Source organism: Ostrea edulis, chromosome 4, assembly GCF_947568905.1.
Source record: "Ostrea edulis chromosome 4, xbOstEdul1.1, whole genome shotgun sequence".
Lineage (NCBI taxonomy): Eukaryota > Metazoa > Mollusca > Bivalvia > Ostreida > Ostreidae > Ostrea > Ostrea edulis.
In genome coordinates, this window is record NC_079167.1 from 90,806,474 (window position 1) to 90,821,926 (window position 15,453).

General features: G+C 37.1%; 1 protein-coding gene and 1 long non-coding RNA gene across 5 annotated transcripts; both read left to right on the forward strand.

The window, feature by feature from the left end:
* Window positions 1-995: 995 nt before the first annotated feature.
* LOC125671755 (malignant fibrous histiocytoma-amplified sequence 1 homolog) lies at window positions 996-7,933 on the forward strand. Of its 4 annotated transcripts, none has more exons than XM_048907635.2 (2): window positions 996-1,138; window positions 5,623-7,933. In XM_048907635.2, exon 2 carries the CDS (start codon window positions 5,865-5,867, stop codon window positions 6,720-6,722), a length of 858 nt encoding a protein of 285 aa, XP_048763592.2. In that variant the 5' UTR covers window positions 996-1,138; window positions 5,623-5,864; the 3' UTR covers window positions 6,723-7,933. The 4 variants fall into 4 exon arrangements, with proteins under 4 accessions (XP_048763592.2, XP_048763593.2, XP_056020240.1 ...); XM_048907636.2 differs by lacking the exon at window positions 996-1,138 and adding an exon at window positions 4,858-4,985; XM_056164265.1 differs by lacking the exon at window positions 996-1,138 and adding an exon at window positions 5,018-5,385.
* Window positions 7,934-10,989: 3,056 nt separating this feature from the next.
* On the forward strand, window positions 10,990-14,352 carry LOC125670785 (uncharacterized). Its single transcript, XR_007368387.2, has 3 exons — window positions 10,990-12,116; window positions 13,010-13,087; window positions 13,350-14,352. It is a non-coding gene; the product is annotated as an uncharacterized LOC125670785 (long non-coding RNA).
* Window positions 14,353-15,453: the final 1,101 nt, after the last annotated feature.

Here is a 15,453-nt window from a genome sequence, read left to right on the forward strand (position 1 = left end):
AAGTAGTAACAATAGGGAGAAACAGAATTAGTATAAAATCTTACATTGAGTTGTATAAATATATGAATACAACACAGCAACAAAATCCGACTTGTTTATGGAAAAGTAACGCATCTTTCAATACATATAATCAAACAGAATAACCAATAATGGGTTGATTTCACGATAAGAATCAATAATCATACATGTATGTCTTCTCAAATATTGCTAGTTTTTACCGAAATGGCCTTCCATAAACTTGACCATAAATCATACTATATAGCCGGTTTTACTTTAATAAGGGGGATTCTCAATCTATAGTCAGATTTCCGCGGAGCTTATCCTGCTCTGTAGTCAGATTTCTGTGAAGATTGTCCTGTCCTGTAGTCAGATTTCCGTGGAGGTTGTCCTGCTCTATAGTCAGATTTCCGTGGAGGTTGTCCTGCTCTATAGTCAGATTTCCGTGGAGGTTGTCCTGCTCTGTAGTCAGATTTCCGTGGAGGTTAACCTGATTTTCGGGAAGACTGATCATACAATAAAGCTAGTTTTTTTCGGGAGAAGAAATGGCTTCTGGAAAGGCAGTTATAAAACATAGGTAAAGGCGATGACAATCTTGATGTAAGCAATGATGAACACCGTAAAGTGAGTCTGGTAAAAGTGGCAATGCAACATTGGGCCCGGTAAAGGCAGTGTTAATGACAGCAATAATGGACCCAGTGAAGTAGGCCTATCTAGTAAATGGCAATGTTAAAGTACATGTAATATATGACATCTACTGATTAGAAATGTTTTATTAAGTGTATGTATACAGCAAATATATCTTCGGGGGATTATTAAATCTTTCCTTTTCTTTGGGGTGCACCTGCAAATCGAATATCTTAATCTTTAAGAAAACATCTTATCAGCATTGATCTTTAATAACCTACAATGTACAAGTGTATATTTCATCTCAAGTGTGTAAATTTTGATAAGAAAAAAGTGGAAGGTGTGAAAGTATCATTTCAAAGAACCGAAAACTTGTGTCTGTGTTAGGTGTTGTTCAAACTGTATACTTAGACCTTAAGAGCATTTAGGTTCAAGGTGTAGCAGTACTTAATGCTACCATATTTAGATGATGCTAATTGCTTACACGCGCTGATGGAAGTAAAACTTTCGAACTGTAAGTAAACTTTATTTCATCATTAGTGAGGGAGTTTAAAGCTTTAAAGAAAATATTAGAACTTTATACATCATGATTCAACGTACATGTAAGTGTATATTAAATTGTACATTGCTCGACTATCACGTAATGTAGCATTCCCATGCCCCAGAGATGGAAGAAAGCGGTACATCGTTTTTGTTGTTGTTGTTTTATCTGTGTTAACATCGATCAAAACTTTTGAATGTTTCACAAATACTTTGTTTATTAATGTATGTATGCTAGACAATCGTAAAATTGGGGGATCCCCAACAATTAATCTGATTCTTCCCGCGGATAACCCTCGCTGTAGTGATCGCCAATGTCGGTCTGTAGTCTGTTATTCTGTCATCTAACTCACGTTTAATTGCTCCACAAAGACGAATTCTACGACGAGGATTCGTGAATAGCTTTTGATCTGAATACAATGAAATGGACCTATGAACACGCTAATTCGAAATCAACTGTTATAAACATACGCAAATATACCCTGTCTTATCAAGCTCTAGAGGTTCTGATTATGATGTATCTATTATTGACATATCGAATGTCTTCATTAATGATGGTAATTTTGTTGCTATCTGTTATGTTCTTTTATTACATCGTATTAAAACCTGCCATTATTTGTGAACCTATTAAGCATTGTCAATATGACCGTTTTGATCAATATGCAGTGAGTAGAATGGTGCATGCAAATACTGAGACTGTCTGCTCATGCAAAGAAGTCTACCATGTCATCCAATTTGAGAGTATATTCGTAGTTCAATTAAAACTATTGATTTTTCTACACGACTTTCCCTTTCTTCCCGTCCGGTATGTGCAAACAGCAGAGGCGTGATCATTAACTGTAACTGCTCAGTGACATTCATCTGTGTTAAACGTAGCATTTTTCGTAGACTTTGGAAAAATCGCTCTATTGTTATAATGGGCACGGGTGTCTCTACCTGAAATATATGTGTCCTGGTTTAGGGGTTCAGGCATTAGAGTGTGTTCTGGATTAGGGGTTCAGGCAATAGAGTGTGTCCTGGGTTAAGGGTTCAGGTATAAGAGTGTGTCCTTGGTTAGGGGTTCAGACATTAAACTGTGTTCTGACTTAAGGGCCCAGGCATTAGAGAATATCCTTGGTTAAGGGTTCAGGCATTAGAGTGTGTTCTGGATTAGGGGTTCAGGCATTAGAGTGTCTTCTGTGTTAGGGGTTCGGGCATTAGAGTGTGTTCTGGATTAGGGGTTCAGGCATTAGAGTGTGTCCTGGGTTAAGGGTTCAGGTATAAGAGTGTGTCCTTGGTTAGGGGTTCAGGCATTAAACTGTGTTCTGACTTAAGGGCCCAGGCATTAGAGAATATCCTTGGTTAAGGGTTCAGACATTAGAGTGTGTTCTGTGTTAGGGGTTCAGGCATAAAAGTGTCTTCTAGGTTAGGGGTTAAGGCATTAGAGTGTGTTCTGGGTTAGGGGTTCGGGCATTAAACTGTGTTCTGAGTTAAGGGTCCAGGCATTAGAGAATATCCTTGGTTAAGGGTTCAGACATTAGAGTGTTCTGTGTTAGGGGTTCAGGCATTAAAGTGTGTTCTGGGTTAGGGGTTAAGACATTAAAGTATGCCCTGGGTTAGGGGTTCAGGTATTAGAGTGTGTCCTGGGTTATGGGTTCGGGCTTTAGAGTGTGTCCTGGGTTAGGGGTTCAGGCATTAGAGTGTGTCCTGGGTTAGGGGTTCAGGCATTAGAGTGTGATCTGGGTTAGGGGTTCAGGTATTAGAGTGTGTCCTGGGTTAGGGGTTTTGGCATTAGATTGTGTCCTGGGTTAGGGGTTTAAGTATTAGAGTGTTCTGGGTTAGGGGTTCAGGCGTTATAGTGTGCCCTGGGTTTTGGCATTAGATTGTGTCCTGGGTTAGGGGTTCGGGCATTAGAGTATGTCATGGGTTAGGGTCTCAGTCATTAGGGTGTGGCCTAAGAGTCCATGCGTATGGTGTACTTTAAAAATCTTTAAGAGTGAAACGTTCGAGGTTCAGGACCCAGGGTATAACGATAAAATTTATTTATTGAGAATGCACGACAGCTTTATGATATATGACTTTACTCCTATACAAACTTGATGCAGCCTTAGAGCCGTCTTTGTCTCCCTGCCACTCTGACTATAGGTACGTGTAAGGTGACTCACTAAACCTCGAAAGAGTTTCTCAAATCAGCACGAAATGATTTAATTATGAAATATATGACGGTGTTTAATAAGTACATGTACATACTCGTACAGTATGTCAAAAAGGTAGCCCCCCCCCCCCCCCCAAAATGCAATTCTGGATTTAAAAAAACCCACAACCCACTCATGAATTTCAAAATTTATTTCAATGACTGGTGGATTTGACCTCGATATCTGTCACTAACCCGATACTTTATCCACCGAGCTAGGATGATAGACAAACAAATAGATCAATACAAATGAGTTCATAAAACATTAAATTTAATGACATAGTATCATAAAAAAGAATTAGTCTTGGTGTAATGAGCTTCATTAAATCGCCATTCCGTTTCTTGTCTTAACCATATCAGGTTCCTACTTAGCACAAAGTTTGTTTATGATTCCAGCTCATATGACCAAGATAAAGCTCATGACCTAGACAAAGAAATGACAAGGTTACATCTTTGTAAATTCAGAGACAGTAGTAGCCCACACTTAACACATAAACTCTAATAGACAATTTGTAATGATGTCTATATCAGTTGTCTGGGCCGCTAATTAAAAAGTATAGAAATAGTTGTCAAAGTCACCACTGTGTAATGGAGAAATAAAGCGATAGTTTCTTGGCAAAGACTTATAGGACTCCATACTGGACAACATTTACTTATGGTCAGACAATGTGTTATGACCCCACACTAAGGTAATTTGACCAAGTTCAAGATAAAGCTGGTCGGGATAAAAGATGACTTCTCAGAGCTAGAACGATATATTTGCTGCACCATAAGCATGCAAAACGTTGAAGATTTTTGCTGTGGGACTCAGGTGACCACTGTAGTCCATGGGCCTCTTGTTGGAATTGTACTGTAACGTGGCCCTCTCACTTTTTTCCTGATAACCTTTCATAACGTTCGTATTGAAAGAACACCCAAAATGTTTTATTCGCGGCCTTATGGTTATGCGAATATTTTGAAATATTAATTCTATTAAGTGAAAAGTTTACAATGAAATTTAAAATGAAACTATCAAAGACACTGTATATTAGGGTGATTAGCTATAGATCAAGAACTACAAAATGTATAGGACAGGCATTTAAATGATACAATTGCAAATATCGTCTTTCGTAAATATAAAGTACAAGGATTTAACACTATTTAAGACAATAACTGTTTTCTATTATCAATGATTAGAATTATTGATTTTAATGTTCAATTAATAAAATGGAGAGGAATTGTCCATGAATTATTCATTGGAGGGAAACATTTAACGTGAAACAAGCATCATTACAAACAAAAAGGAGATATACCATTGATTGTGTCATGAACGAATTGTCATAGTGACATTACAGGGTACTGAGCAAAGATAAACGATATTCTCTCATGTTAGAAAAAACCCCACACACGCACCTTTCTTTTCTTCTGGATGTCAAACATGTGTTTTTGTTTGCATAAGATCAACATACAAATGTAGGATTAAGGAGAAATGTATATTCTTATATTGTGAAATGCTTTGTTGGTTACAATGATAAATTCTAATAGTCTCAGGGGAGCCAATTTCGATTGTAATTAAAATCGATCAGCCAGGATATTTTCGTATCTAGTATATTTTGTACTTCGCCAGGCATCCAGCATGTTGGGTTGCACCACGTGAAATATACTACAGGTAAAATCGGGAAAGCAATATAAAATTCACATTCTGACTTGGCTCTAAACTCGGAGCGGATAAATTACTTTGTGCAAAGTTAAGAAAAGAACGAACTGTAGTCCAAATTAGAATAAAAGCTTATTTTCATTTTCATCGTGAAAAGTTGAACAAGAAGGCTAATTTTGATCCAAAGCGTGTTACATACTCAGGCCTGGGTCGCTGGACCATTCGTTCAGGGATTTCTGTGGTAGTGATCAAGGTATGTCTATTCCAGCGCGAGATGGACAGTTCAAGAGTTTAGTTTGATTTGATGTCGATAAAATCAACAAAACTTTGAAATCGCGCTAGCAATATCAACATTTAAAAAACAATCGAGTAGCTATAGTGCCGCTTTATAGAGCGTTTTAGGATTATACAGGTATACTTTATAACGACCATTTATTGCATGTTGGTTTTCCAGTTTTCACCTGTTCCTCGAGTAAATAGGTAGCTCTCCTGAGATTTTTTCAAAGTGTCTCTAGCAACGATTCAATTTATAAATGGATTGAGATGAAAGAAACTGTTTTTGTGGACAAGATTTATTACGGAATAATATTGCGCCTTTGTTCATCACCACTGTGTACGTGAATTACAGATTTGTTCTTTTTTCATTTAGGTCTGTGAGCCACTGAACACAAGTTGGAGATTTTCTACTGTTAAACAAATTGCTGGATCTTTAAAAAGAAACTTTAAAAGATCACTGCCTTGACGAAAATCTGATATATTTAAAGCTCGGGATAATCATGAAAGTTACTTTTGCAGTGACGTAATTGTTTGTTTGTTCGGAATTCACCGCAATCGAACTCTTATAAGTTTTATTTAATCGCATGCATTTTAAGTCAGTTCCGATTCAGCACGATGCCATACACACACTACATATACACACCTCGCTCTACTTCGGATATTAAGACTTTCAGACTGCGGATTGACACCGAAGATCCTCTTTTCAGAGGAAAGAAAAAGCTTAAACTAACTGGCCGTGAATTGAGCGATATTCCAAAAGTGATTTTTCAGCTTCACGAATTGGAAATTCTTGATTTGAGTCCAGAGAGGCAATCGTGTCTGAATTTCAAACTTCTGGCGGTTCCCCCGGGGATCTGTCGACTTACAAACCTCACTGTTCTTATCCTAGACACCAATGAACTGACGGAACTACCAGAGGAGATTTGTCAGTTGGTCGACTTGGAAAGCATGGCTCTCAGTAACAATCTCCTGGATCACCTTCCCAAGGGATTCGACAATTTACAAAAACTAAGAAGTCTACATATGGCAAATAACCTGTTTGAAGTTTTTCCAAAGGAATTGTGTCAGCTGGAGAACTTGGAATTTTTGGACATGAGTGATAATAAATTAACCGTACTTCCTGTAAGTATTTCAAATATGAAAAACCTTCATACTTTATTACTGTTTCTGAACAACTTATCCAAGCTCCCTGACAGTCTCTGTGAGATGACGGAACTCTATTGTCTATGGATAGGCAATAACAACATAAGTCGTCTGCCGCAGAACTTTGGGAATCTGAAGAACCTCGACTGGAATGAGCGGTACACCTCATCAGTGTTGGATGGGAACCCGCTCACATATCCCCCGCTGGAAATCTGTCGACAGGGTGTTCGGGCGATCGACAGATTCCTGCGAACCTCAAATCTAAATGGTGGACAGAAATTGGTCGACGACACAACGTGGGAAAAGACTGAAGAAGATGAGGCGGATTAATGAGGGGCGGTCGCTGCACCCACTGGAAAATATACGCACGTTCGAAGGACTTAATCGGTGAGATTGACCTTCATTGTAATCCGTCGTGCAGTGCCATGGATTATTAACAATATGCTGAATCAAAACAAAAATAGATTCATTAATGACGAGGGTAAGGTTATTTTTGTGAAATCGCTCCTTTGTTTAGTTAGTCAAAAGAAACTCCTCTGCATTTGTTTTTTAATCTTGTTTTTAAAATAGTCCTTTGATGATCAAAATCTCGGATATTTATAGTCACGGTGAGATCGAGTATTTTCTTATAGGGGATTAGATGGTTATATTTTCGTCCAAATATTTTACTTTGTAAATGCTTTATGTTAGTAAATGTCATTCAATTACCGGTATTGCTTTCTGTAATGTGCATTGCTAGAAATATCAAAAAGAAAATTCAATTCCATACCTTAGACATTTAAAAGACGTTAATTAAACTATTCAAATATATATATGTGGAACGTTTTCCGATTTCATTATCATACATGTAAATAGTTGTTTCGCATTGATCAGCGAATGCACAACAATGTACATCGAATAAACAGTACCCATGATTAGTGATCATCCACTAATTGGTTATAAGTACTTTATACTTCGCTGTTACAATATGTATCTGTTTACTGTAATACACACGATTTCACAAAATTATTTCTTTCCCATAAAACAAAAATTCAGTTCCTGTAAGACTCTAATGACAACCGAGACCGGCGGTTCCCCATACTTGTTGTACAGATAGATCCGGCTGCATGAAAACTTGACTTTTATGTATATCATTCTCTACGGTCAACTCAGTAAATGAGTAATCATCTCGTCATTATTCGTACTAGGGGAAAGTAGTCCCGGAGAATCGACACTAGGGGAAAGTAGTCCCGGAGAATCGACACTGTGGGGCCGTTGTATCATTCTCTCTACTTCCGTTACCTACGTTGCAATGTATGTTGAATGTACAAATTTCGATGGAGTTATAATGTGACTTGTATAATTATACTAGTACTGTTGTTGGTTTTTGAAAATAATCAAACTTTTTTTTATATTGATTGAGATGTTCTGATTTTTTGTTTTTGTTAAGATTGATATTTATTATTTCTATTATGTAACTTACATGTTATAGTTTGTTAATTTCTGTTATCAGTTTTGAGTTTGTTTCAATTTAGATACTGTAATAAATAACTTTTAAATTCTTTTGTTTTTATTTGTACATAAATATAATGATCTTTAACTCGAAAAAATCTATATTTGCATGTAAAATTCACCTATGCCTTATATTTTAGCAAACGTGTATTTTTATGCTCCCGAGATCGAAGATCGGGGGGGGGGGATTTGGTTTTTGACCTATCTGTCATTCTGTCTGATACTTTAACCTTGCTAATAACTTTTGAACAATAAGTGCTACAGCTTTGATATTTCACACGAGTATTCCTTGTTACAAGACCTTTCCGTGGGTACCAACATTTTTTAGCCTTTGACCTTGACGTTTGACCTATTTTTTGAAAACTTTAACTTTGCTAATAACTTTTGCACATTAAAAAGTGCTAGAGCTTTGATTTTTCACATGACTATTCCTTGTGACAATACCTTTCCGTGGGTACCAAAATATTTGACCCTGTGACATTAACCTTGGAGTTTGACCTACTTTTTAAAAAATTGATATTGGTCATAACTTCTAAATGGTAAATTTATATTAGAGCTTTCATATTGCACATCAGCATTTCTTGTGACAAGATCTTTCTACTGGTACCAAGATATTCGTCCTTGTGACATTGGCCATCTTTGGAATAGGCCATTATTGGGGGCATTTGTGTTTCACAAACACATGTTGTTTTTGGTTTTTTTAATTCCCAATTTTTTAAAAACCAAAACCATTTTACAACTTCTCGTAGTATTGAACAGATAAATCGATATTTTCACCCACCCCCTCAAACCAACAACAACAAAACGTTACAAAACAAAGGTTCCTAAAACAAGATCTTGAGGACACTTGATAAGAAAATGGGATGCATGGATTGATATATAAGACTGCCGAACATTAAGTGGCAAGAAATGAAATATACAGCATTCGTGATTTTCATCCGTTACGGTCAAAACATTTGACGTCACAATGTAATGGGCGGAGTCTGCGCTGAAAAATGTTCCTATCTTTGCGCAAGCTCTGGTCAGCTCAGTATATTCCGTTCCTGCAACTCCAATACCATTATTTGTAAGGGAAAGTAGTCCCGGAGAATTGACGCCGTACGGGGTTTGGCCCGTGCGGCGACAGATCTTTTCATTGCGCACTGCAAACTCCCCGTCGAGGCCTCATTACGTCACCTACGAACTCTGGCGGAAGTTTGTTGCGCACTGGTGTTTAGTTTAAACAATATTTATTCGTAAAGAATTCGATAATGTTTACAAACAATGTCTTATACATGAAATAGATTGAGAAACAAGCCAAAAGGTTTATATTAATCTCGCTCTAAATATCTTACAAGTCAGAGGTGAATGAAAATTCTAAGTAAAATAAGTCATATACTAATTATTACAATACATGCAAAAAGAAATAGGAGTAAGAGAGAAAAGCTGGAACTGAGTATTGAAAGAAAAATAACACACGTTTATATGTATGATAAGTGTCGATACAGATCAAATGAATATAAACTATAGACAAAGTTGAAATAACAAATTGTAGAGTTATGCCTTATAAACGATGAGTATTAAACACAGGTTTTCCACTTATTACAACCTTGGTGCACATGAGTATATTTTATATACAATATGACAGTCTTACATGTAGATATACATGTAGTAGAACAGCTTTCAGAGGTAGGCTCAGAACCTTTTACTTTCAACAAGAAATTTCTGGGCTAAATAAAAAATGCCGTTCTCTCTGGTGTTTGCATCCACCCATTGTATTGTGACGTCAAATGTTTTGACTACATCACGAATGCTGTACATTTCTTGTCACTTAATGTTCGGTGGTCTTATTTTTTGGCTTAGTTTGGTTGTGATAAGTACAAATATAAAATTCCCTCAAAATATGGGACTTGTAAATTTTCTATATTGTTCAAAAGTTGAAATATATTACCCTTCCCAATATAACGCCACTGTTTGGAATAAATTACATTCCATACCGTAAATTATAATCATTTTACTGATAGAAACATAAATTTAGTTTTCATTTTCATCATTTTTGGAAAAAAAAGTGTTTGTAGCAAGTGTCGTCAACACGACCATATAAATACTTCTGACAGTGACACTTCGACAACAAGGTAACCTAAAGGAGAGATTCATCAAAGAGAGGTTCTCCATTAAATTGTAAATATTTATATTTCTGTGTGAAGTTTGTTGATTCTGACATGACGTCGCTAACTGCATCTAACTACATAGACATTCCACTTCCACCTTGCCTCATTACTATTCATAACACTATGTTTAAATATTTATACGGTATGTCATTTACATTATATGTTCTCGAAGGGATAGGAATCGGGTAACTGATGACGTAGACCAACACAAGAGACAAAGGCGTTACATCACCATTCTCCTCCGGACATAAGTCTACAAGATTTAGTTCTCAGAGAACACCTTGATTAAATTTGTCCAAGTCCTAACATAAAATTATGTATACACAAAACTAAGATGACTATTTAAAGAAAAACTACGCATAAAGTTAACAGGTTCCCGAATTAGTCTGTTTTGACCGTTGTGAACTATTGCACTGCACCAAGTGCTGGACATGGCGAAGTTAAAAATGCAGTAATATCGGATCTATGACACTGGAAGTACACCCTTATCCAAAAATACTCAAGGTCGGTTTTCAGGAATCCTATATAACGCTGTATAAAGTACCGAGACAGTTTACGAGTTAAATCCCATCTTCTCAGCGCTATTATTTCACAATAGAATACTAGTACCTTGAGTATGGAGAGTCTGATAGCATACTTGTAGGTTTCCTAGATTTCCAGGAAACTTACATCTGTGAACAGATTAACCAGCGTTACGTCATGAGGTGTAAACTAAAATCTAGAACTTTATGAATCGAATATCGATCTACTGTATAATTATTGAAGATATTATAGTACTAAATGCAGTCCAGTCGTTTATATGTTCAATTTCAAGTCTTTTCAATTTCTTTGCAAAATTTACATACATCCGTTCTGACATGTAATTAGGATAATTTTTTCCGAAATGTTTTTATAAATTTTGTCCAGAAAATACCTGTCCACTTTTGTCTTTGAACCTTATTATCTATAATATACAGTCGAGTTGATAGATTGATCGCTCTATGTGTTAGAATTCGATCTGTAATTCGTGCCGTTGAGTGAACATTTACTGCAATTTTAAATCTGCATTTCCCAGCCCAGTTTTGATACAGTTTAGCTAGAAAGTTGCCAAGATGTCTAAGTATAGTCTTCCCTTCTGCGAAACTTTCATTCCGAATTTAATTATCAGTACACAAATCATTTTGATTGCCATATACAGGTTCACATCAGCGCAATTTTTTTTTTCGCAATTTCTTACCCATCATCCCTCATTATTTTTTTTTATATTGATACCACTATTCATTGTGCACCGAAATCTACACAAGATTTGTACATGTACACTCTAGCTAAAATGTACTCTCTCATACTCTCAACACTAACATCTGTAACAAACAATTTGAGTAGTCTCGCTTTCCCCATGAAAACTCTCGCTCTCGAGACATAGCACGAACGAGAATAGCCTAGTACTTCCTTCTTTGAACATCGGAAGGCCTCGGGTACCAGGCTAGAACGAGAGTCTGGTTCGATTCCCATTTCAAATCGCGGCTTGCCGAGAAATCGGTACTGTTTCTGATTGGTTGATAGAGAAACATGGAGGAACTGAAATTCAAAGCAACTGTCAAAGTTTGTTTACAAAGGCGAAATTTATATTATCAATTGAAAGAACTTCAGTTATCAATACTGAAAAAGATTTTGGTTCAACACACAATAGAATATCTCTGTTTGCTTTGTAACTATATCCTTATCAGGAGTAGTTATTATTTTGGTTTAACACCCTCTACTGGTCACAATATTAAAATAGGAATCGTACCAGACTCTCACTCAGTGAGGAAGACGATGAAATGTATTAAGTGGCTTCGGTTTAAAATTGATTGATTGTATATAGTTTAACGTCCCTCTCGAGAATTTTTCGCTCACATGGAGATGTCACCATTGGCAGTGAAGGACTGCATTTAGGCCCATGTTCGGCGCTTATTGCCATTGAGCAGGGAGGATCTTTATCGTGCCACACGGTACCTCAGTTTTTATGGTCTCATCCGAAGGACCACCCCATTTAGTCGCCTCTTACTACACGTAAGGGAGTACTGATACCTATTCTAACTCGGATCCCCACGGGATTGTAAATGTAAGAAATGCAAAATATTATTGAAAGAAATGTTTTCTAAAGTAAAAACATAAGAAGAATGTAATATTAGCAAGTAATAACCTAAATATGATACGTACGAGCAACGAAATATTCGGAAATAACGTGATATAATAAAAATTTCTCGTATTTTATCACTTTCTAAATACTTAAAACTTAGTTTGTGTATCAATCGAATTCGGGTGATGATATTGAGTATGAAAACTTACTGAGCACAATCGCTTGTGCGGTGATCCCGTATGTAAACAAATTGTTCCGCGCCTCATTGTGTACGAGAGTTCTCTAAAGGTAAATAACTCTGACACATATTGCGTATTTGCTTGGTTGATTGCTTGTTTTATACAGGACGTAATCGAGAATTTTTCTCTCATATTGTGACGTCACCAGCTGTACGTTTAGACATATGCTTAACGCTCAGGGCCGTAACAGTGAAGGTTCTTGCTTGCCAACGCCTGCCGCGACACAGTACTTCTGTTTTTAAGGTCGTATCCGAAAGACCCGTGATTCTTACTTTTAAGGATGTACTCTACATCGTCATAATGGCTGACTTCCTTTAAAAACATGGAGGAAAAAATCAATATTAGCAATATTTGACTTTTGCTTTTCAATTTAAATACCTAACCGAGTAGCTCAGTAGGTTAGCATACCGATTGGTGAACTGTAGGTCGCCGGTCCGAGTCCAGCAGGGTTTTAAATTTTTTTTTCAGACTATCTTCTACTAAAACTGTATTTTTTGACAAAATAAAGTAAATTTGAAAAATTTCAACTTCAAAATATTGTTGTACATGTACATCAAATTTCTCTGGTGTAGCATACCTCCTTAAATGCCAGGCCTTTGCCGAAGAAACGCAATCACTACCTATTTAACGTTTTAGATTTGACGCGGCCATGGCACGAGCGGGGCTTGAACTCACGAATCCCGGTTACGAACCGAACGCTCTACCACACTATTGGTAAGATCAATTTGAAAATATTAAGGTGGTTCCCTATACCTTGAAAGTGTTTCTCAAATCAAAATGAAATGATTTAATTATGAAAGAAATGATGATATATACTAGCGGAAAAAAGAAACTGTGCATTATTTGATATATGAAAAATAATAATTAAAAAAAATAACAATGAACAAATTTAATTTTTTGTAATACTCTTAACAAATGTATTCGTTACAAGATTTCATAATACATTAATGTTAACGTCGAATAACGTCAATTTCAGCACAATTGAAAGACACTGGTATTCGAACTTCAATTAACAAAGTTAATAACACGTTTGACCACCATTTGCATTCACGCATGCTTGACAACGACGCCTCATTGATGCCACTAAAGTGTTCAGAAATGCTTAAGTGATGTTGTTCCACATGTTGGTTAAAGCCTGACCTAAATCAGTCAATATCACTGGCTGATTTGGTAAACGTCGTAGACGTCGTTCCATTTAATCCCAGACGTACTCATTCAGCGATAAATCGGGGGAAACAGCTGGCCAATGCAAGACATCGACATTCTGTTGAACAAAAATGTCCTTGACTACACATGCAACAGGTGGCCTTGCGTTGTCTTGCTGCAGAGTGATGTGATTTTGCTGTCTCTGTATGAAGGGTATCACATGGCGCTGAATAATTTCGTCTCGATAGCGTACGCCGGTGAGATTTCCATTGACAATTTGTAGAGGGGTCCTTCCATAACGCTACCTCCACCGAATTGTCGACGTTGCACAACACAAGCGTCCTGGTACCGCTCCCCAGCGCGACGATACACTCTACAACGACCGTCACTGCTATCCAAATGAAATCTGGATTCATCAGTGAACAGAATATTGGCCCAGTCCTGTATTCTGAATCGCAGATGTCGTCCGCACCACGCTCGTCTAGCGATACAATGACGTTGAAGCAGTATTGGGCGCACTGCTGGACGTCTTGGTCTGATGTTGTGCTCGCGCAGACGATTACGCACAGTTCTTGGACTGATTGGTCGAAGTCCAGGAAGCGAATAATTGCCAATTGATTCCAAATTGTGTTTGTGTTAAATGTGTTTGAGGCATAATAATCCTCACAATGTGAATAATTGTAATTTCAGAAATTTTTGTAATGATTTCATAAGACACTTGCATGTTTGATTGTTTATATTTCTCATTTGTTAATGTAATTAGGATACTTGCAGACATTATGGACAGTGATATTAAAGGGGAGGATATGTTATATCTTTATCCGGAATTGTAAGAGCTGATCTAATTGGTTTCTGTATTACGATATTATGTAACCTAATTACTTTGCGCAGTGATTTGATAAAGTAGTTCGGAGTTCGCCATCTTGTGTTCCACACGTGTTTATTCTGCAACACAAAGTGCAGATTATATGAAGGTATCACTAGAATCAAATTGTTATGTTTTTTGTTGAATGATCGTTATATATCTGAAGTTTTAAAGACGTCAGAAGATAAAACAAATGAGTACTTGTGAAAACCCTAGCACCGAACAGTCTAACAATGATACCACGGTAAAATAAACTTAACATAAATGATCATGAACTAAAACCGGTCTGGATGTGAGGTACAGGTACGGTATAAAACCGGTCTGGATGTGAGGTGCGGTATAAAACCGGTCTGGATGTGATGCACGGTATAAAACCGGTCTGGGTGTGAGGTACGGTATATAAAACCGGTCTGAATGTGAGGTATGGTCTAAAACCGGACTGGATGTGAGGTACAGGTACGGTATAAAACCGGTCTGGGTGTGAGGTACGGTATAAAACCGGTCTGGATGTGAGATAAGGTATAAAACCGGTCTGGATGTAGGGTATGGCAATAAACGGTCTGGATGTGAGGTACGGTATATAAAACCGGTCTGGATGTGAGGACGCTGAAGAGAGGGCACGGTTTCGTAAAGTGCATTTCGATTTTGTCGTGAAAATAACATTACAAATCATAATTTGCGATTATCTAAACAGATTTTTGGCTTTGATTCTGTCTCATCATTATTCATAGCACAATTAGAAATATTCGTACTGTATGTCATTCACATATAATGTTTGTTTCAGATAGTCCGAGGATTAGCTAACGAATGCTGTGCTTGTACACAGAAAAGAACGCAACACTAATCTCTCTAAGAATGGTCTACCGGAATGAGTTCTTAGAAATCTGTTTTTTAAGTCCCAATGAGCAAGACATCAACATGTAATGGTTATTGCCCATTGTGCATACCACTAAGACTGTCATAAACAGAGGCTGTACAGTGCTTAGACATCTTGCAAATTCTCAAATTGCATATCATGAAAACGGAATATGACAAGTTAATTTTGATATGTGGCTGTTGAAATAGTACA

What these genes read in the sequence shown, in the direction of transcription:
- LOC125671755 (XM_048907635.2), top strand. Translation starts at nt 5,865, where the DNA reads ATGCCATACACACACTACATATACACACCTCGCTCTACTTCGGATATT.